At 41.2% G+C, this 22437-nt stretch overlaps 1 protein-coding gene across 1 annotated transcript in view; it reads left to right on the top strand.

Moving 5' to 3' along the window:
• PI4KA (phosphatidylinositol 4-kinase alpha) overlaps positions 1-7733 on the top strand; it is a 171429-nt gene extending 163696 nt beyond the window's left edge. The window contains 7 exon segments of the mRNA XM_040416365.1: positions 225-329; positions 1418-1543; positions 2588-2708; positions 4405-4564; positions 5438-5527; positions 5615-5698; positions 7317-7733. Coding sequence (XP_040272299.1) covers positions 225-329; positions 1418-1543; positions 2588-2708; positions 4405-4564; positions 5438-5527; positions 5615-5698; positions 7317-7368 — 738 coding nt within the window. The 3' untranslated portion in view covers positions 7369-7733.
• Positions 7734-22437: the final 14704 nt, after the last annotated feature.

The raw sequence follows: 22437 nt of genomic DNA, 5'->3' as shown, positions 1-22437 counted from the left end.
TTTCTCTTCTTCTTGCTTCTTTGGTGTCCCCAGAGATCAGGTGTGTCATAAGGACTGGAAGCTACTGATCTCCCCTGCTCTACGGCTTCAACATGTTGAGCCATAGCATAGTTGAGGAATCTGGACCAGTAACTATTGGATGTACAGTCCTGAGATTACGGTAACTCTATGTGCAGGTCTGAGAGTTTATCATTTTATATATCCATAACTTTTCTCCATGGCAGGATATGCTGGCCTTGCAGATAATTGATTTATTCAAGAACATTTTCCAGCTGGTTGGGCTTGATCTCTTTGTCTTTCCGTACAGAGTAGTGGCAACAGCTCCTGGGGTGAGTAGATATTACAAATGGAAATGTTTAATGGAAATTTTTATTTGACAATTACTCATTTAACAACTTTTGCCTGTTCTCGCTAGACATATGATATAATTCTCCCATATTGTTATAGGGCTTCTCTGATACTAGGGATAATTTATAGTTGTTTTATATGCATTACTAAATCTTCTGTGAGTTCAGTAAAGAACGTTGTCCTTTTGACAGTTTACTTACAGAATCATAGGGGTTAAGCATCTGATCAGTGGTGGCCCGACTGCCAGAGATGGGTAAGCGCTGTACTGTGCCATCTCCGGCAGTCCCTTAGAGAATGAGTGGCTCAGCAGCACTCATGCGTCGGTCGCTCTATTGATTACATGGTGATCGTGGGGGATCTGCTGCTGGGAGCCCCACCAATCAGATACTTGTCCCCTATTCTGTGGATATGTAATAAGTTAATTTTGCACAGTCTTTAAAGGGGTTATCAAAGACTAAACTTTAACAAACCTCTTCAGAGCAGTTGGACCCACTATGGGGTTGATACTTACCTGGTCTAGATACTGGGGTTGATACTTACCTGTATTATACCTTATTATGGTCTAGAGCTGCATTCACTATTCTGCGTGCCGCAGAGCTAATATCTATCAGTAAGGCCTGCATAAGTGTCTGCATAGCTGCAGACTGGAATTGTGGAAGTGTAGTGCTTACACCAGGCACCGTACAGTAGTACGATTGGATTCAGGGTGCTCTGTGTAAGGTGCTGTCCAGATCCATACAGATAACAGATCAGGAATGAAAAATCAATAAAATGTGTGGAGTTCCTAAAATGACTGCAGTGCAGGTAAGCCGTAAGTGCTGCCTGCAATTCCCAAGGTCTTTCTGTCCATGTCATGTAGTGATGTGATGGAACATGGGACTGCTTTGTGTATTGCACTATATGTGACCACAAGAAGGATGCTGAACTCTGAGCAAGTCTTCAGGGATTCATACATCATATTACCCCATTAGAAGTGGTATCTTGTGGTCTTTGGAGGGGTTCATTATTGTAAAATTATGTGAAAAAAAAATCAAACATTCATGGATGCTAAATATGTATTGTATCACAGTGTGGAGTTATCGAGTGTATTCCAAACTGCACCTCCCGAGATCAGCTAGGCCGACAGACAGACTTTGGCATGTATGACTACTTCACTAGGCAGTACGGAGATGAGTCTACTCTGGCATTTCAAAAGGTACAGTATTTCTGCACCGCCTTCTACTTACAGGGGTTATCACATGTAAAAAAATTAAAATCAGACATTAATATCTAGAGCCAGTGCTATACCTCATATGGATCCAGAACTCCCCCCTTTCATTGCTCTGGTGGACTTATATCAAGCTGACTGCTGCAGCTCTCTCCCTATCACAGTTCAGGTGGCAGTTGAAGAATGGCACTGAGCATGTGCGTCCACCTCGGTGAGGTGGACAGAGAAATAAGAAAAAGAACAAACAGCAGGTGGTGCTATACAGATACATTTTACTGAATAACTCAGTGGCTATACCAATTTTTTAATTACATGCAATTACAAAAGTATTCAAATCCAGGGGCTGGTTTGAAAACTGCTGAATATTTTTCGTGGGACAACTTCTTTAAATAATTCATCTCTCTTCTTGTAATGAAAGATGACTGAAATTTTTTTTTTATCTAAATGCCACCAACAATTTAATGTGTATTGGGTGAGTGACTAGGACTATCCCACAATATTTGGCATTAGGAAAACATGGATTGGGCAGCAGAGCAAGCGGTGGCGGGCAGCAGCTTGTTCCCAGCAATAAAATGTTTATCGTGAATTCAGGGTGGATGGCTGTCAGCTTAGGCGTCTTTCACACTAGCGTTAGGCTTGTCTGACGGTCTGTTTCGGCAGGGCAACAGCCTGCCGGATCCGTACTTAGGCTTGCACATATGTGCTGCCAGAAGTCCGCCGCGGCCCCATTCACTATAATGGGGACAGCAGGAGATGCGGCCGCAGCACGACAAACATTATAGTGAATGGGGCCAGACTTCTGGCAGCACACGTGTGCAAGCATTAGTACAGATCTAGCAGGCTGTTCCCCTGCCGGAGCAGCCTATAGCTAGTGTAAAAGAAGCCTCACCTGGCTTTCAGCTGGCAGCTATCTTATGTTTGGGGCCTTACTATTGACTCTTCTATGTATTTAATTGGATTTGAATTCTGCATCATCATTTGTTAAGTAATATTATACATTTTTCCCATATTCTTGTTCCTCTTTCTTGACAGGCTCGATATAATTTTATTCGGAGTATGGCGGCCTACAGCCTTTTGCTGTTCTTGCTTCAAATTAAAGATAGACACAATGGCAACATCATGCTGGATAAGGAGGGGCACATCATTCATATTGGTTAGTGCGGCCAGTAACCTAATTGCCTGTTTTCCCTCTTCTTTCTTCAAAATACCAGTCTGGTCTGGGAGCCTGCATGTGGTAATTTGTAGCTTCTCCTGCGTGTACCTGTTTCACATCAGTGTCCCAATACCTCGCCTTCATTAAGCCACTTCTCTATTTATTTATTTATTTATTTATTTATTTTCTTCTTACGTTCTTCTCCTCAGTTCCATGATAAACTTCTACTCCTCCCCATTTCCTCTCTTGCACAGATATATACAGCCATCATCAGGGGCAGACTGGGAACTTAAAGTGGCCCTGGAAAAAAAAAATTTTACGTGGCCCCATGTTGAAGGGTTAGGATTGGGGTCTACACAATAGACAGGCCAGAAATACCATAGTGTAGCACACAGTCACCCCAGCAGAACCAAACATCACAGTGCAGCACAATATACTGCCCCAGCAGAACCAAGCACCACAGTGCAGACCAAAATATCGCCCCAGCAGAGCCAAATACCACAGTGCAGCACAATATACTGCCCCAGCAGAACCAAGCACCACAGTGCAGCACAATATACTGCCCCAGCAGAACCAAGCACCACAGTGCAGCACAATATACTGCCCCAGCAGAACCAAGCACCACAGTGCAGCACAAAATATCGCCCCAGCAGAGCCAAATACCACAGTGCAGGACAATGTACTGGCCCAGAAACACAAAATACCTCCAAAGAAGCTACTGTCCTCCTCCTTCTCCAGTTGTCTCCTATTAAGATATGGAGGAGGGGGCTGAGGAGTTGAATGCAGGCCACAACACTGAGCCCATCCTAACTTCAGCATGCTGCCTGGTTTTTCAGTGCTGCCAAACATACAGGAGAATAAAGGGCTGCATACCTAATGTAGTGACATCTCCTTAAGATGTAGAAGTTCTCTTTTCGACCCAGAACGCCATGCCGACTTCTTTCAGCCACGCCTTGTCTCTACAGAATTTGCCACACATACATGGCTTTCAAAGAAAGGACATGGCTTAAATGTGTCTCTGTGCTCCAAAACTTTGGAGTATACTAAGCCAGCAAATAGGCAGTGTAAACGTAGTCTAGACAGTCTTAGCCTGGGTTCACACTTGAGCGTATTTTATACGCACGTTTTTGGAAATAGGAAACGCGCATCGTACGCACGTTCTTGCGATTGACCACAGAGGCGTCCAATGAAAAACAGCCATGTCTACACTGAGGTGTCTAATGAAAGAGACTTCCTGCGGAGCACCATCACCCTTTCCTGTGTGTTTATGTACAGAGGAGAACGTTCCCGCTGAAGTCTATGGGCGCGAACGCGCGACAATACACCCCAAAGAAGCTCCTGTACTTCTTTGGGTGTAGGGCGTTTTACAGCGCGTTCGTACGCGCTGTAAAACGCGCAGGTGAGAACCATGCCCATAGGGAAACATGGGTTTTCGCCTGTTGAGCGTTTTACAGTGCGTAGGAACGCGCTGTAAAACGCTCAGGTGTGAACCAGGCCTTAAGGTGCGCCAGAGTTATTATCCAGCATCGGACAGACACTGTGATAAATCTGGCACACTTTAAGACTTACTTTTAGACCGTTTTAGTACACGTGGGCCAATGATCTAAGTTGACTGTAAAAGTTGGACTGTCCTGTATGTATATGGCTTCTTCTTGCCTGACATTTTCAATTGCTCAATGTACATGTTTATTTTCAGATTTCGGATTTATGTTTGAGAGCTCCCCTGGGGGCAATCTGGGCTGGGAACCGGATATAAAGTTAACTGATGAGATGGTGATGATCATGGGGCGCAAAATGGAAGCTACACCTTTCAAGTGGTTCATGGAGATGTGTGTACGTGGCTACCTGGCTGTCAGGTGAGGGATATGTTAAACTACAATCTTCCTTCTTCTTCTTTTATTTTTTTGTAACTTGAAACCAGACAGAATGTGATTGAATGCAGCTCTCTTCCTCCCATCAAATCTGACAGCATTCAAGACCTGACAGAGCCTCAGACAAAAATGTGAACATATTTCAGTTCTTTGCTAAAAGCAAGTGCTAAATGATCAGACTTTCTTGATTCCTAGATATGTAGGAGTTTGGCCAATATTATAGACAAGTCCAAATATTAGACATGATGGTAATCACAGAGGCAGAGGCTTCCACCTCAGACATTGAGGCACCACGCATTTTGACCTTTAGCTTCAGGTACCCCTGGAAAAAGCCAAGGAATAAGACAAAAATCTTTGTTTGCCTTTTGCATAGTGCTTACTGGGAAATATATTTTATATAATACTTTACGAATTGTTCTCGATCATCTTTCAAATTTTACATATCTGGGACTATACGTTATGTAAAATTTCATAAATTTGGCAATCGGATCCTGTATTATTTATGATCAGGCAAAAAGTTTCACTTAAAATTTGTCTCCATTTTATGTCCATGATGCCACTTGTATCATTTCCATGCCTGGAGTGGACTGACTGATCTTCTGTGATGTCCCCTCCCTCCTGGTCTAGTTTGCAAACAGCGCACGCCACACATGTGTAGTGCAAACTTTAAAATAAAATCCGTGACAGCGTATTTTCTGTCATATACTATGGACAGCAGAAAAAAATGTGTTTTTTTTGCAGTAAATTTACAGACGGTTGGTAACTCTGCCTTGCAGGAAAGCTAATGCAGTGAAGGCTGCAGAACAGACTGATGTTTTTCCTAATTTTATTATCCATTCCGTATTCTTTGTATAACAGGCCTTACATGGAGGCTGTAGTATCTCTGGTCACACTCATGTTGGACACAGGGCTTCCTTGCTTCCGTGGGCAGACAATAAAATTGCTGAAGTAAGTTACTAGTGCATATTCTAGAGAAGCAGTTGATTTTTCTGTTTCTCATCTAGTCACTCATCCTGGCTGTATTTTATTACACAGGCACAGGTTTAGTCCTAATATGACCGAGAAAGAGGCAGCAAATTTCATCCTGAAGATAATTCAAAACTGCTTCCTCAGCAACAGGTTGGATATATTTCTTTCCAGATTTCCTCATCCAGTGGATAATCGTATACTGTCTGTCTATATTAGAGGTTCAGTTTGTCAATTCGGACGGTATAAATGCATAGGTATGCAGTTCGCTCCCTCTAGTGGCAGCTGTGACAGCAACTGGCAAGAGGGAACAGGGGACCTGGAGGGAAACGAAATTCGGAATCTTGGACGAAAAGTGTTATTTGATTTTAATATTTGAAGTTATTTATTAAACAATCAGCTGTACGAGCCATGTTACAGAATATTCATCAAAAGATATTCTTATATTAAGAAGTTTTTATCGGCCTTTCACTTTTTAACCGCATCAAAAGCAAGGCCATTTTTGACCTTTTAAAGGGTAACTAAACCTTTGTTGAAAACACGAAGGGGCAGACTTCTGCTTTTAACTGTCCTGCTCAGCTTTTCGAGCGTGAGGAGTACAGATCCAATATATTTCCTATGGTTCCGTACTCCACACACTCGAAAAGCCCAGCAAGGTGAATGAAAGCCGAAGGTGTGAAGCCATCTAAGCAATATTTTTTTTTTATTTTTTTTTACATATTTAAATTTTAAGACCAGGATTTTTTTTTGTTTTGTTTTTTTTGTAATTCATTTAAGTTAATTTATTTTTACTACAATTTTATGGGATTTTATATAATTTACTTGCATATATACATATGCCTTAATAACGTGCATCATAAATAGAAAGCCTTAGGGTCCATAGTAGACTATCAATGGGTATAAATTGCGTCATAGGTAATCGCCGTACTGCAGTCAAAAGGGATCCTTCCATTGCTTTCCCCTGGTATACTGCAGCCTTCTTTGATCGTTGCATACCAAGAGTTAAACTACATAGATCATAGGTTTCTCTGAGCGATGTAGATTGAGCGGGACCACGTCTGTTTATTACACCTGTGGTCCTGCTCCCGATTTTATGGGCATAGCGGCAGTGCCCATCTAGTACGCTGGAGGTCCTGTACAGACTCCTGCTTGAGCTCTGCTATTACAATGCAAGTCATCTAGAGGTTAAATCTGCACAAGAAATCTCTACTTCACCTTTACATCAGTCCCGCAATATATTAAAGAGGACCTTTCACTGATTATTACACTATGAACTAACTATACAGACATGGAGAGCGGCGCCCGGGGATCTCACTGCGCTTACTATTATCCCTGGGCTCCGCTCCGTTCTCCTGCTATGCCCTCCGGTATCTCCGTTCCCTAAGTTATGGTAGGCGGAGTCTGCCCTTGTTCTGCTCTAGCGCTGGCCAATCGCAGCGCATAGCTCACAGCCTAGGAGGTTATTTTCTCCCAGGCTGTAGGCTCTGCAATGCGATTGGCCAGCGCTTCAGAAGAACAAGGGCAGACTCCGCCTACCATAACTTAGGGAACGGAGATACCGGAGGGCATAGCAGGAGAACGGAGCGGCGCCCAGGGATAATAGTAAGTGCAGTGAGATCCCCGGGTGCCGCTCTACATGTCTGTATACTTAGTTCATAGAGTAATAATCGGTGAAAGGTCCTCTTTAAGTGGGTTTTAGAATTGATAATGGCTAAGCAGAGTTGAGGTTTACTTCTGGCTTGCTCATCATCTCTGTATTTTTTTCCCACAGGAGCAGAACGTATGACATGATCCAGTACTATCAAAATGACATCCCTTACTGAGCTCCTTCTGATCGGTGCAGCCTTCCTGTGTGTGTAGTGATCTCTAGTCCTGTGTCTCTGCAGGTTAGGGGGATTGCAGCAAGTGGGAAATCTGCAGATATGGTCACTTGGGGGGTGGTAAGAGTCAATCAGATTACATTGTGGCGACAATTTAGCCAATTTTTGCACTGGTTTGTTGAGTTCCTTCTGTCCATAATACATTTGTAGCTGAATCATGAGACTGTTCTGTTTGTAAGACTAAAGTGCAATATATGTTAATGCTGAGTTCCCAGAACTGAGCATGTTATTTCGCTGAAGTGGCCCTGGGGTAGGAAGCACAAAATATTCATATTTATTAACTGAAATGCAGATATTATTTTACCTAACAAATAAACAGCATTGCCAGCGTACTTTTCTTTTACATTTCACACTCAGTACTCCAGCATCTATACTGTGCTTCTGTTAGGCATAACAGGAAGACGGACTGCACAATGCACTGCACCTCCAAATGTAAGGAACCTACTTCTGGCAGGGTCAATGAAGGAGGTTAATTTCCTTTTGTGTGTAAAAACTTTATGGAAATGTATTTAATATGTAAGATGTAATTAAATAAAATTCAAAAAATGTAAAAAATAAAAAATTGTATTTCTCTGCTTGTGTCACAGTGCTAGTGCTTTAACCTGTAGAATACCAGCGCCGTACATGTACGGTGCTGGATAGTAGGTCAGAAATCCCAGCGCCGTACAGCTACGGCGCTGTATACACCCGTTCCCTGAGCGAAATCACTTGATGACCGTGGTACGATGGCTGCTCTGCATGGCAGGCAGCCATCTTTCCTACAGGAACAGGTAGGTTTTTCCGACCCCCTGCAGCCCCGATCGCTGCCATTGGCCCGTTTCTGCAGACTGTTTCTGCAGATCCTATCATTATAAAAATTGTTGTGCAACAAAATGTCGCCATGTAGCCCTAGCCTTAAAGGGGAATGGTACAAGGACAAGAGGGATGTCCGTTTGCTGACCACCATTCACAGTAACACCAGCTCCCCTGTCCCTGTACGTGGTACCACTACCGCTGTCCCCAAACCAGACTGCATTCTGGACTACAACAGGCATATGGGTGGAGTTGATCTTTCAGATCAAGTTCTGAAGCCCTACAGTGCCACATGAAAAACAAAAGTGTGGTACAAAAAACTGGTCGTGCACATTGTACAGATGGTGCTATTTAGATCTAGAGGACAGACAAGAACATTCCTACTATTTTAAGATAAAAGCCCTAATTCTTCCAAACCAAGCAATGGGGGGCCCGAGTACTTCTGCAAGTTACGGTGCCAGAGTTGTACCAGTGCAACATTTCCCTGGTCAAGACCCCCAAACAGCGAGGAAGGGAAGGACCCAAAAAAGATGATGGGTGTGTTCCAAAAGAGAGATGAGGAAAGACACAATTTACCATTGCGAAACCTGCCCTGAAAAACCTGGCCTGTGCATCAAGGACTGTTTCAGAATCTACCTCTCATTCATGGGGCATTAATTTAATTTAATCCTTGATGTACCCTGTAGTTTTACCACCTTACATATCCACTTTTCACCAACCACTACATATTCATTTCTGTGAAACAGCGGTTATGTAAAAAGTACCCTTTCCACCCTTTAAAATGTTCGAACAGGGTGCTCTTTCCAAAATGGGATCACTTCTTGGGGTTTTTAATTTCTGGGGACCTCCAGGAATTTTTTAACATGCGACATGGCAGTTAAAATGCATGTCTGTTTAACCCCTTAGTGACCACCCATACACCTTTTTACGGCGGTCACTAAGGGGCCTTAGGCTGGGCCGCCGCCTTTTTACGGCGGCCCAGTCTAAGCGCTGCACGGACCCGGCTCTCACATGAGAGTCGGGGCCCTGCTCTAACAGCCCGACCCGGCAGGAGTGCCGATCCGGGCTGTTTAACCCTTTACATCGCCCACTGCATGTAAAGTGGTGACAGAGGGAGCGGACTCCCTCTGTCTCCCATCAGCACCCCAAAAATGCGATCGTAGGGTGCTGATGTGTTGGGAAGCTTACCTTGCTTCCGATCAGGCCTGGTCAATGTTTGAATAGCATTTCTATTGAAATGTAATGCATTATAGAGATAATGCATTACATTTTAAAAGTAATCAAAATACTGTATATTATAGTCCCCTTGTTGGACTATTAAGTGGTAAAAAAAAATAGAAAAAAATACACATTTATTAAATAAAAAATAAATCCATAAAATAAAAAAATATTCTTTTTTTTGCATTGAAAATACGCTTTTCAATGAAAAAAATTGCAAAAAGAAAATATCCCCCATATGTTTGGTATCGCCGCGTCTGTAACGACCCGGACTACATAAATATTACGTAAATTATCCCCTATGGTGAACGCCGTAAAAAATAAAAATAAAAAAAAAGACTGAATTTCTAATTTATTCTTAGTTTCCACCGAAAAAAAACTTAATAACAAGCGATCAAAAAGCGGCATTTACTCCAAAATGATACCAATGAAAAATACAAGTCGTACCTCAAAAATCAAGCCCTCACACAACTCCATAGAAAAAAAATTAAAAAAGTTATGGGTCTTGTGAAGTGGCAATGCAAAATTATTTTGGTTAATAAAATGGGTTTTATTGCAAAAAAAAAGTAGTAAAACGTAAAAAAATTATAAGTATTTAGTATCACTGTAATCGTACTGACCCAGAGAATAAAGATATTATGTTATTTGTACCGAAAAATGAACGCCGTAAAATTTATAATGTAAAAACGCAGTGGCAGTATTGCTATTTTTCCCCATCTCCCTCCCAGAAAGAGTTAATAAAAGTTAATCAGAAAGTTATGTATACCCCAAAATGGCGCCATTAAAAACTACAACTTGTCCCGTACAAAACAAGCCCTAATAAAGCTATATAGACGAAAGAAGAAAAAAGTTATAGCTCTTGGAACGAGACCATGAAAAAGGAAGAAAAACGCTTGGTCATGAAGGCCCAAACAGGCTTGGTCACTAAGGGGTTAATCAAGCCTGCAAAAACCATATTTTGCACTTTGCCTCTAGAGCCCCGCTGTGCACCCATACAGCAGGCTACAAGCACATGTTGGGTGTTTCCTGAATGGGGAGAAAATGGGGAACACTGGGGGTGCATTTTCTCCTTTAACCCCTTGTGAAAGTGAAAAATTGGGGTCAGCTAGTAATATTTTCATTTTTATAAATGTGTGCTTTGAAATCCTTTAACAAGTGTTTCTGCCTTTTGTGAGACACCTGTTTGCTGCAAAGTACCCTTTCCACTACTTAAAATGTTCGTACGGGGCTGCTCTTTCCAAAATGGGGTCACTTCTTGGGGTTTTAAATTTCTGGGGACCTCAGGAATTTTTTAAGGGTACTTTCACACTAGCGGCAAGGAACTCCGGCAAGCTGTTACGGCGGGTTAGCCTACTTTCACACTGGCGTTTTGGCTTTCCGTTTGTGAGATCCGTTCAGGGCTCTCACAAGTGCTCCAAAACAGATCAGTTTTGCCCTAATGCATTCTGAATGGAAAAGGATCTGCTCAGAATGCATCAGTTTGCCTCCCTTCCGACTCCATTCCGCTCTGGAGGCGGACACCAAAACGCTGCTTGTAGAGTCAAACGGATTCGTCCTGACACACAATGTAAGTCAATGGGGACGGATCCATTTTCACTGGCACAATAGAAAACTGATCCATCCTCCAATGACTTTCAATGGTGTTCAAGACAGATCCGTTTTGGCAATGTTAAAGATAATACAAACGGATCCGTTCTGAACGGATGCATGCGGTTGTATTATCGGTGCGGATCAGTCTGTGCAGATCCATGATGGATCCGCACCAAACGCGAGTGTGAAAGTAGCCTTAACGGCAAACATGCCGAGAGGCTGCTGGAATAAAACTACGACATGTTGTAGTTTTATTCGGCCGCTTCTCGGCATGTTTGCCGTGCTGCCGCCGAAACTCCGGCCCGCCCCCATTATAGTCAATGGGGCCGAAGCGGTAGTCCGGGGGCAAGTGGCACGTTCACCCGCCAGAACAGCCTGCCGGAGTTCCTTACCACTAGTGTGAAACTAGCCTAACATGCGACATGGCACCTAAAATCCATGTCCATGAGACACCTGTTTGCTGAAAAGTACTACTTCATGTTGGCATCATTTTGTAAACATCATTTTATTTTTTAGGACGTTAGAAGGCTTTGAATTTTAGAAGCAATTCTTAAAATATTTAAGAAAATTTCCAAAACCCACTTTTTAAGGACCAGTTCAGTTATGAAGTCACTTTCTGGAGCTTACATAGTAGAAACCACCCATAAATGACCCCATTTTAGAAACGATACCCTTCATGTTATTCAAAACCGATTTTCCAAACTTTGTTAACCCTTTAGGTGTTCCACAAGAATGAAAGGAAAATGGAGGTGAAATTTCACATTTTTTTGCAGATTTTCCATTTTATTATATTTTTCCCTGTAACACAGCAAGGTTTAACAACCAAAGAAAACTCAATATTTATTACCCTGAATCTACAGTTTACAGAAACACCCCATATGTGGTTGTAAACTGCTGTATGGGTACACAGCAGGGTGCAGAGGGAAAGGAGCGCCATATTGATTTTGGAGGGCAGATTTCACTGGGATAATTTTAAGTTGCCAGGTCACATTTGAAGACCCCCCTTAATCACCCCTAGAGTAGAAACTCCCAAAAAGTGACACATTTTGTAAACTACGGGATGAGGTGACTGTTTTATTTGTACTATTTTGGGGTAAATATTATTTTTGATTGCTCGATATTACGCTTTTTGTGAGGCATGGTAACCAAAAAATGGCTGTTGTGGCACAGCTTTTATTTTTTGTTTTTTACGGAGTTCTCCTGACAGGATAGATCATGTGTTGCTTTTATAGAGCAGGTTGATAGGGACGCGACAATATCAAATTATGTGTATTTTTTTTTTGTAGTTTCAGTTTTACATAATAAAGTATTTTTGAAAACAAAAATGATGTTTTTGTGTCTTTTATTTTCTGAAAGCTACATTTCTTTTATTTTTCTGCCGATCGTGCAGGGGCTCTTTTTTTTTGTTACCAATTTTGGGTACATATGATTTTTTTGATCATTCAATATGACACTTTTTTGGGGCAAGGTGACCAAAAAATTGCAATTTTGGCACAGTTTTTATCTATTTTAACAGCGTTTAACTGAGGGGGTAGATCATGTGATATTTTTATAGAGAAGGGTTTTACGGACACAGCGATACCTAATATGTCTACTTTTTTTTATGTATTTCAGTTTTACACTATTAAAGCATTTTTGAAGAAAAAAAATTGTTTGTGTCTCCATTTTCTGAAAAACATATTTTTTATCGTTTGGGCGATTGTCCTATGTAGGGGCTCATTTTTTGCGGGAAGAGATGACAGTTTGACTGGTACTATATTGGTGTACATATGTCTTTTTTAATGCTTGGAATTACACTTTATGTGATGTATGGTGAAAAAAAATGGCAATTTTGGTAGTTTTTATTTTTTTATGGTGATATTTTTATAGAGATGGTTGTTATGGATGTGGCGATACCCAATATGTATATTTTTTTTTTTGAATTTTTTTTCAGTTTTACACTATAAAAGCATTTTTGAAGAAAAAAAAAATCATGTTTTAGGCCCCTTTCACACGGGCGAGTTTTCCGTGCGGGTGCAATGCGTGAGGTGAACGCATTGCATCCGCACTAAATCCGGAGCTATTCATTTCTGTGGGGCTGTGCACATGAGCGGTGATTTTCAATCATCACTTGTGCGTTGCGTGAAAATCGCAGAAAGCTCTATATTGTGTGATTTTCACGCATGATTGCTAGGATGTAAGTCTATTCACTGTATTGTTTTCCCTTATTACATGGTAATAAGGGAAAATAATAGCATTATGCTTAGTAGAAGGTCAATTGAGGGTTAAAAAAATAAAATAAAATTAACTCACCTCCTCCAATTGATCCCGTAGCTGCCAGTCTCCTGTTCTTTCTTCAGGACCTGTCAAAGGACCTGTGGTGACATCACTGTGCTCATCACATGATGCATCACATGATCCATCACTATGGTGATGGACCATGTGATGAGCACAGTGACGTCACCACAGGTCCTGAAGAAAGAACAGGAGACCGGCAGCTACGCGATCAATTGGAGGAGGTGAGTTAATTTTTTTATTTATTTTTTAACCCTCAATTGACCTTCTACTAAGCATTCTGTATTAAAGAATGCTATTATTTTCCCTTATAACCATGTTATAAGGGAAAATAATAAAATTTACAGAATACCGAACCCAAGAAGAGGTTCGGGTCTGGGTACCAAACATGCAGATTTTTCTCACGCGCGTGCAAAACACATTAAAACGCTTTGCATTCACGGGGAAAATCGTGCATGGTCCCGCAACGCACCCGCATCTTTTCCCGCAACGCCCGTTTGAAAACAGCCTTAGGCCTCTTTCACACGGGCGTTGCGGGAAAATGTGCGGGTGCGTTACGGGAACACCTGCGATTTTTCCGTGCGAGTGCAAAACATTGTAATGCGTTTTGCACTCGCGTGAGAAAAATTGCGCGTGTTTGGTACCCAAAAATTTTAACTCACCTTAGTCCACTTGTTCGCGGCCCGGCATCTCCTTCTGGCTTCATCTGATCTCTGTGCAGCAACAGGACCTGTGGTGACGTCATTCCGGTCATCACATGGTACGTCACATGATCTTTTACCATGGTGATTCACCATGGTAAAAGATCATGTTACGTACCATGTGATGACCGGAGTGACGTCATCAAAGGTCCTTGACCTATAATTAATGCTCACCACAGGTCCTATTCAGTAAAGGGGACAGAAGGAGATGCCGACATCGCGATCAAGTGGATTAAGGTGAGTTAAATGATTTTATTTTTTTTTTAACCCTTCCAGCGCTGTTTTACTTTGCATTCTGTATTCAGAATGCTATTATTTTCCCTTATAACCATGTTATAAGGGAAAATAATAATGATCGGGTCTCCATCCCGATCGTCTCCTAGCAACCATGCGTGAAAATCGCACCGCATCCGCACTTGCTTGCGGATGCTTGCGATTTTCACGCAACCCCATTCATTTCTATGGGGCTTGCGTTACGTGAAAAACGCACAAAGAGGAGCATGCTGCGATTTTCCCCCAACGCACAAGTGATACGTGAAAATCACCGCTCATGTCAGGATTCCGTGCGGATGCAATGCGTTCACCTCCCGCAACGCAGCCGCGCGGAAAACTCGCTCGTGTGAAAGGGGCCTTAGTGTCTCCATTTTCTGAAACCCATTTTTTTTATTTTTTGGACAATTGCCTTAGGTAGAGTCTCATTTTTTGCGTGAAGAGATCACGGTTTGATTGGTACCATTTAGGGGTGTGTATGACTTTTTGATTGCTTGGAATTACACTTTTTGTGATGAAGGTGACAAAAAAAATGGCTTTTTTAAGGCGTTCACCTGAGGGGATAGATCAAGTTATAGTTTTATAAAGCCATATTTTTTTTTTATCTTTTGGGAGATTGTCTAGTGTAGGGGCTAATTTTTTTGCGGGAAGAGATGGTTTGATTGGTACTATTTTGGGGAACATATCTTTTTGAATGCTTGATATTACACTTTGTGATGTAAGGTGACAAAAGGCATTTTTTGCTCAGTTTTTATTTTTTTTTATTTATGGAATTCATCTGAGGTGGTAGATCATGTGAAATTTTTATAGAGCAGGTCGTTACGGACGCGGCGATACCTAATATGTCTATTTTTTTATTTATTTTTTAAAACACTATCTTATGGTTTTGGCCAAAATTCTGGAACACTTGCCGGATCCAGCATTCATTTCCATTAAAATGTATTAATGCTGGATTCGGTACCAAGTGTTCATGAAATTGCCGCATTGATGGAACCGGTTTTCCGATCTGCGCATGTGCAGACCTTTAAAAATGTGGAAAAAATAAATACCGGATCTGTTTTTCCGGATGACACCGGAGAGACGGATCCAGTATTTGAATGCATTTGTCAGACGGATCCGGCAACGGAACTGCCTGCCGAATTCTTCTAACGCTGGTGTGAAAGTACCCTAACTCTTGTGGCGATCTAACGTATATTATTGGGTTCTGAAAGCTATCTTGGCTATGGAGCTTGAAATCGGTAAGGGTCCATTCACACGTCCGCAATTTCGTTCCGCATTTTGCAGAACGGAATTGCAGACCCATTCATTTCTATGGGGCAGCACGATTTGCTGCTCGGATACGGAATTGCGGACCCACACTTCCAGGTCCGCAATTCCGTTCCCGAAAAAAATAGAACATGTCCTATTCTATTAGTGCCGGCAATGTGCGGTCCGCAAAATGCGGAACGCACATTGCCGCTGTCCGTGTTTTTGCGGATCTGTGGATCCGCAAAACACATTGCGGACGTGTGAATGGACCCTAAGGAATCTTGCAAAGGTGCCAGTCCGATATAAATCCTTGTATGTCTACCTCCCAGCAAAAGGACTAACTCACTGGCTTGTTATTTGCTAGAGGAGATCCACATTTGGACTTGGGAACTAGGAGTCAGTAGCTCCAAGTGGTAAAGCCTCCTTGGCATATTTGTTTAACCCCTTAGGGTTACTGTATATTGTTTTAACCTTAGTGGCCTTAGCTCCTAGTAACGACAAGAAGTGACTGCTTGCATCCCCCTCAGGCTATTCTCAGTTTATTATTCCTCTTTACCTTACTGCTTTTCCACACCCTGAGACGTGGCAGAAGATCGAACTGGCTCTTAACCCCTTATTTTTTTTGTGTGTAAGCTGTGAACAGGTACTTTTTAGTAGATACTCTGCCATCTAGTGACATCTTACAGAAAAACTGGCAACTTTGACTCCCATTTGCTTTTTTTTTTTAAAAGCTCCTACATACTGCCTCATAGCCTATGACACAGGTGCCTACCCACTTGGACCAATATTGATATCTACTCCTGAGGCACAAACCTTACTTTGGACAGTTTAAGTGGGAGTGTTGCAGATATCAAAGACATGTACTTGATAGCTACACTTGTGATGTAGTAATCACATGACTCCTTCCACTTTTTTTTTCCACCTCTGAGACTTATCTGGTGCCTACCCCACAATGAGGACATGTACAAATATATTACTATATTAGCAATGTGCACCTACATATAGGGTTGTGCTGATTGAATCCCCCACATTTTTTCTTTGAAATATATTACTAAACCCAGCAAGCACTTACATACCGTGTGACTAGACATTCTCCCCCAACTGCATCTGACACAACCACCTGTCGTGCATTTTCATAAGTGTACAGTCTTATCTGAAAATATTATAGTTTAAATGTCAATGCTCATTGCCTTTAAGTATAGAGACAGACTGAACCAAAGTCTAAAATCTCTGTAGGATTGAAATAGGCCAAGATGAGGTTATGCTGAGTTCAGTTTGGGTAAAATGTTTGTAGGGACATAGAGTGTATTGTCTCTTAAAATTATTATGAGCAGATGTGGTATATCTGTTAATGCTATGATGGGTCCTACAGACATGTGTCTGTGAGAGAGAACCATTTGAATAGCAATGTATTATTTTACTTCATTACAAAGTCATTAAGGAAGTCTGCTTTATAGAAAGCATTGGGTGTGTGAATGTCCCATTCATGTCTTCATAATTATATTCTATATATTCCTGTGTGGTATATTTAAATTTGCAACATATCTTAACCAATGAATTATATAATATGTCATCTATGTGTAACAGTGTGTCGATATATACAGTACAGACCAAAAGTTGGACACACCTTCTCATTCAAAGAGTTTTCTTTATTTTCATGACTATGAAGGCATCAAAACTATGAATTAACACATGTGGAATTATATACATAACAAACAAGTGTGAAACAACTGAAAATATGTCATATTCTAGGTTCTTCAAAGTAGCCACCTTTTGCTTTGATTACTGCTTTGCACACTCTTGGCAATCTCTTGATGAGCTTCAAGAGGTAGTCCCCTGAAATGGTTTTCACTTCACAGGTGTGCCCTGTCAGGTTTAATAAGTGGGATTTCTTGCCTTATAAATGGGGTTGGGACCATCAGTTGCGTTGAGGAGAAGTCAGGTGGATACACAGCTGATAGTCCTACTGAATAGACTGTTAGAATTTGTATTATGGCAAGAAAAAAGCAGCTAAGTAAAGAAAAACAAGTGGCCATCATTACTTTAAGAAATGAAGGTCAGTCAGTCAGCCGAAAAATTGGGAAAACTTTGAAAGTAAGGGCTATTTGACCATGAAGGAGAGTGATGGGGTGCTGCGCCAGATGACCTGGCCTCCACAGTCACCGGACCTGAACCCAATCGAGATGGTTTGGGGTGAGCTGGACCGCAGAGTAAAGGCAAAAGGGCCAACAAGTGCCAAGCATCTCTGGGAACTCCTTCAAGACTGTTGGAAGACCATTTCAGGGGAGTACCTCTTGAAGCTCATCAAGAGAATGCCAAGAGTGTGAAAAGCAGTAATCAAAGCAAAAGGTGGCTACACACTTGTTTGTTATGTATATAATTCCACATGTGTTAATTCATAGTTTTGATGCCTTCATAGTCATGAAAATAAAGAAAACTCTTTGAATGAGAAGGTGTGTCCAACCTTTTGGTCTGTACTGTGTATATATATATATATATATATATATATATATATATACACACTCACCTAAAGAATTATTAGGAACACCATACTAATACGGTGTTGGACCCCCTTTTGCCTTAATTCTACGTGGCATTGATTCAACAAGGTGCTGATAGCATTCTTTAGAAATGTTGGCCCATATTGATAGGATAGCATCTTGCAGTTGATGGAGATTTGAGGGATGCACATCCAGGGCACGAAGCTCCCGTTCCACCACATCCCAAAGATGCTCTATTGGGTTGAGATCTGGTGACTGTGGGGCTCATTTTAGTACAGTGAACTCATTGTCACGTTCAAGAAACCAATTTGAAATGATTCGAGCTTTGTGACATGGTGCATTATCCTGCTGGAAGTAGCCATCAGAGGATGGATACATGTTCTCATTCTGTTTACGCCAAATTCGGACTCTACCATTTGAATGTCTCAACAGAAATCGAGACTCATCAGACCAGGCAACATTTTTCCAGTCTTCAACAGTCCAATTTTGGTGAGCTCGTGCAAATTGTAGCCTCTTTTTCCTATTTGTAGTGGAGATGAGTGGTACCCGGTGGGGTCTTCTGCTGTTGTAGCCCATCCACCTCAAGGTTGTGTGTGTTGTGGCTTCACAAATGCTTTGCTGCATACCTCGGTTGTAACGAGTGGTTATTTCAGTCAACGTTGCTCTTCTATCAGCTTGAATCAGTTGGCCCATTCTCTTCTGACCTCTAGCATCCACAAGGCATTTTTGCCCACAGGACTGCCGCATACTGGATGTTTTTCCCTTTTCACACCATTCTTTGTAAACCCTAGAAATGGTTGTGCGTGAAAATCCCAGTAACTGAGCAGATTGTGAAATACTCAGACCGGCCCGTCTTGCACCAACAACCATGCCACGCTCAAAATTGCTTAAATCACCTTTCTTTCCCATTCTGACATTCAGTTTGGAGTTCAGGAGATTGTCTTGACCAGGACCACCCCCCTAAATGCATTGAAGCAACTGCCATGTGATTGGTTGACTAGATAATTGCATTAATGAGAAATAGAACAGGTGTTCCTAATAATTCTTTAGGTGAGTGTATGTATATATATATATATATATATATATATATATTCATTTAGAATATATATTTTATGCCGTGTGTATCCCACTGACCATATAGACTTTTTAAGGTTTAGAAAGTATTGACGTTGTCTTCCTACTAACTGGATTTCATGAGGAGAGCTGAATATTATTAGCCAGCCATGTGGGCAAGTTAATAAACCCGGATGTCAAGTAAAAGGAACCGTTGTCCATTGTCCCTGAGAAGACAGTAGAAGATGGTGACTCCAACATGTCTAGATTAGGGGTAATTAAAATGTCAGGAAGAAACCCTTAATACTGATGTATACTGAATAGGTTAAAAAGGTCATGTTAATATATTATTAGGTATTTAGAATTAATGTTGAAATTGTTATATGGTACAACAGTGCCATCTAGAGGTAGATGGACGATATTATATTATTTTATAACTTGTTTTCTCCAGCATATCAAGGGTTAAGATTACATCATAGTAGTATTAACATACGTTACACCCTCCTCAGTTGATTGGGGGATCATAATCCAGGAGGTGGTAACGTAAGATATCAGGGAGGATAAGTATTGCTGGAGTGGAACATAGAGAGAGATCAAAACCATCAGATCAAACCATAAGAAAGGATATCAAAAGAAACTTGAATTATATTTTTGACCACTAGAGAACTCCTGAGAACTGGACCCATCCGAAACTCTGTCCATCCTTGACTTGGTAATGTATGTTATATTTTTGCTTGTGATATTAATGAGATATTCCTCTCAGCATATAGTCAAGAGTTCAACACTCCCAAAGGAAACCATGGTTCCTGAGCCCCAACAATTAACTTCTGAATCCCAGGAACTGCTACCAGGGGACAACATTTCCCCCTTCCTCATCTGCCCTCTTCTGCTAGCCCTCCAGCATCACCTAGCCCAGAGGCAAGTCAGGCCATTGAAGTCGCTCAAGAGGTTTCAAAGATATATTTTTTAAAGGAACGTTTATTCAATGAAACAGTAAAACCATACAGCATTCAGGGCAAAATCTCAAATGTCGCTAAGTGGTATACAGTCAAAAAATATCCCAAAGAAGGCCTAAGCAACCAGTAACTCTGAATTGGTGACAGAACTCGTCAGCCAAGGGCGTTAGACCTTATTAAACTTGTCAGGGCATCTACACAATATATAGGTAAGTTTATACAGCAAAGTATTTTGTTAGCTTCCTTCATCCAAAAAGATTTAGTGGGTCTTTTCTGGGTGATTCCAAATAAATGGAATCACTTTTTGCATATTGCACTGTATAGTAATTTAAATAAGAGCATAATGCTCTAAAGAATAAAGATAGTAAGCACCTCATCTAGGGATCCTCTGCCTAGAGAAAAATTTTCATAAATGAGAGCATTAGTCCTGACCCTAACAACTGGTGTTATATGAATTGCACCCATTTAAGAAATGTTTGGCTAAAATCAAAACATCTTCTCACTGCTTATAAATACCTCCATTCCACAGAATCAAACGCTTTGGCCTGATCAATAAAAACTAAAGTGTGTACTGCAGTTGTCATATGTGAAGGAGAGATTAGTATAAAGTCTATGCAAATTAATATCCATATTCTTTCCAGGCATAAAGCCCAATTGTCCAGGACATTAGCCAGGAATTTCATATCACTGTTCAACAGTGAAAAGGTCCGGTACAATCCACAGCCCGTGATTCCTTTTCCAAGATAGACTTTATTCTTCTATTGAACACTTTATACCATAATATACTAGATGTGACAAATACCCGAATATTATCTCAGATCACGCACCAGTAATAGCCTTAGGTGATGTCCTACACTGCATGTTTACTAAAACCTGGAAATTTCCATAAACCATATCGGGGTCAGATGACTTGAAATCCTTTTGTAAAAATGCCCTGGGCTACCTGATAATCCTCCCCATAAAGATAAGGTAGCTTTACTTTGTAACTAGTAAAGTTGTCATGAGGGGACATCATATAAATATATGGCCCACATAAGTAGACAAACAAAAGAGAATTTCCCCTTCACACAGCAGTTTTAAAAACACAACATGATCATGCCTAAGGCCTCTTTCACATGAACAATATGGATTCTCTCAGGATACATTCAGTGAAACTCGCACCATTTCGCAAGCAAGTTCAGTCTGTTTTGTCGTCAATTGCGTTCAATGCTTTTTTTTTGTAATTAACAATTTTTATTGTTTTATATGCATATTGACACCACCAAGGCTTGTACATAGTATATAGGTAGTTACATAAAAGTTAGTCACAGGTAAGGAAAACAGGCACAAAGAGTGACTGAACAGAATGATGCATACAAAACATCAGGACCTAATAACAAACAGGTATATCAACAGGTAAGGCATGGGTGAATAAGGACATAAATCTGTAATAGAAAAGAGATATCATCCAAAATGTGGCACAAATGCTACCTTGAGAAGGTAGGGGTGTTCAGGAGAATTGTCTGTATCTCTTCCAAGGAGCCCAAATCAAGAGGAAGGTGGATCTGGAACGTTGTTTCCAATGGGAAATCTCGTCCAACCTATAGATCTGGTCTACTTTATTAGTCCAGTGTTTTATACTTGGTATTTCTGGAGAGAGCTAAAGGGTAGGCAAAAGCACCCTAGCAGCGGCTAACATAAGGGAAAAGAGAGAAGCTCTATGTACATTTACTCCTCTAATGCCGAGAGTTAGCTAAGTTAACTCAGGGGTACAGGGGAAAGGCAGTTGGGCAGATCTGGTTACTGAGCCTGACAATTTTAGCCCACTAATCATTAATTATCGTACATGACCACCAAATATGGAAAAAAAGGTGCCTTTTTTAGTATGGCATCTCCAGCATTTATCAGAGATGTTGGGCGCAAAGAGGGAGGTGTGTCAGGTGTTTTGTACCAGCGAGTTAAGACTTTATATCCAGGCAGTGGCTGAGGGACAGACAACAGAGGGTTGTAGTCAATGGAGTATATTCAGACCATGGTCTTGTTACCAGTGGGGTACCTCAGGGATCTGTTCTGGGACCCATATTGTTTAATATATATTGCAGAAGGCCTCGATGGTAAGGTGTGTCTTTTTGCTGATGACACAAAGATTTGTAACAGGGTTGATGTTCCTGGAGGGATACACCAAATGGAAAAGGATTTAGGAAAACTAGAGGAATGGTCAAAAATCTGGCAACTAAAATTTAATGTTGATAAGTGCAAGATAATGCACCTGGGGCGTAAAAACCCAAGAGCAGAATATAAAATCTGTGATACAGTCCTAACCTCAGTACCATATCTCCAGAAGGATATTGATACTTTGGAGAGAGTTCAGAGAAGAGCTACTAAACTGGTACATGGATTTTAGGATAAAACTTACCAGGAAAGATTAAA

Source organism: Bufo bufo, chromosome 2, assembly GCF_905171765.1.
Source record: "Bufo bufo chromosome 2, aBufBuf1.1, whole genome shotgun sequence".
NCBI classification, from domain to species: domain Eukaryota; kingdom Metazoa; phylum Chordata; class Amphibia; order Anura; family Bufonidae; genus Bufo; species Bufo bufo.
This window is presented reverse-complemented; position numbering and strand designations above follow the sequence as displayed.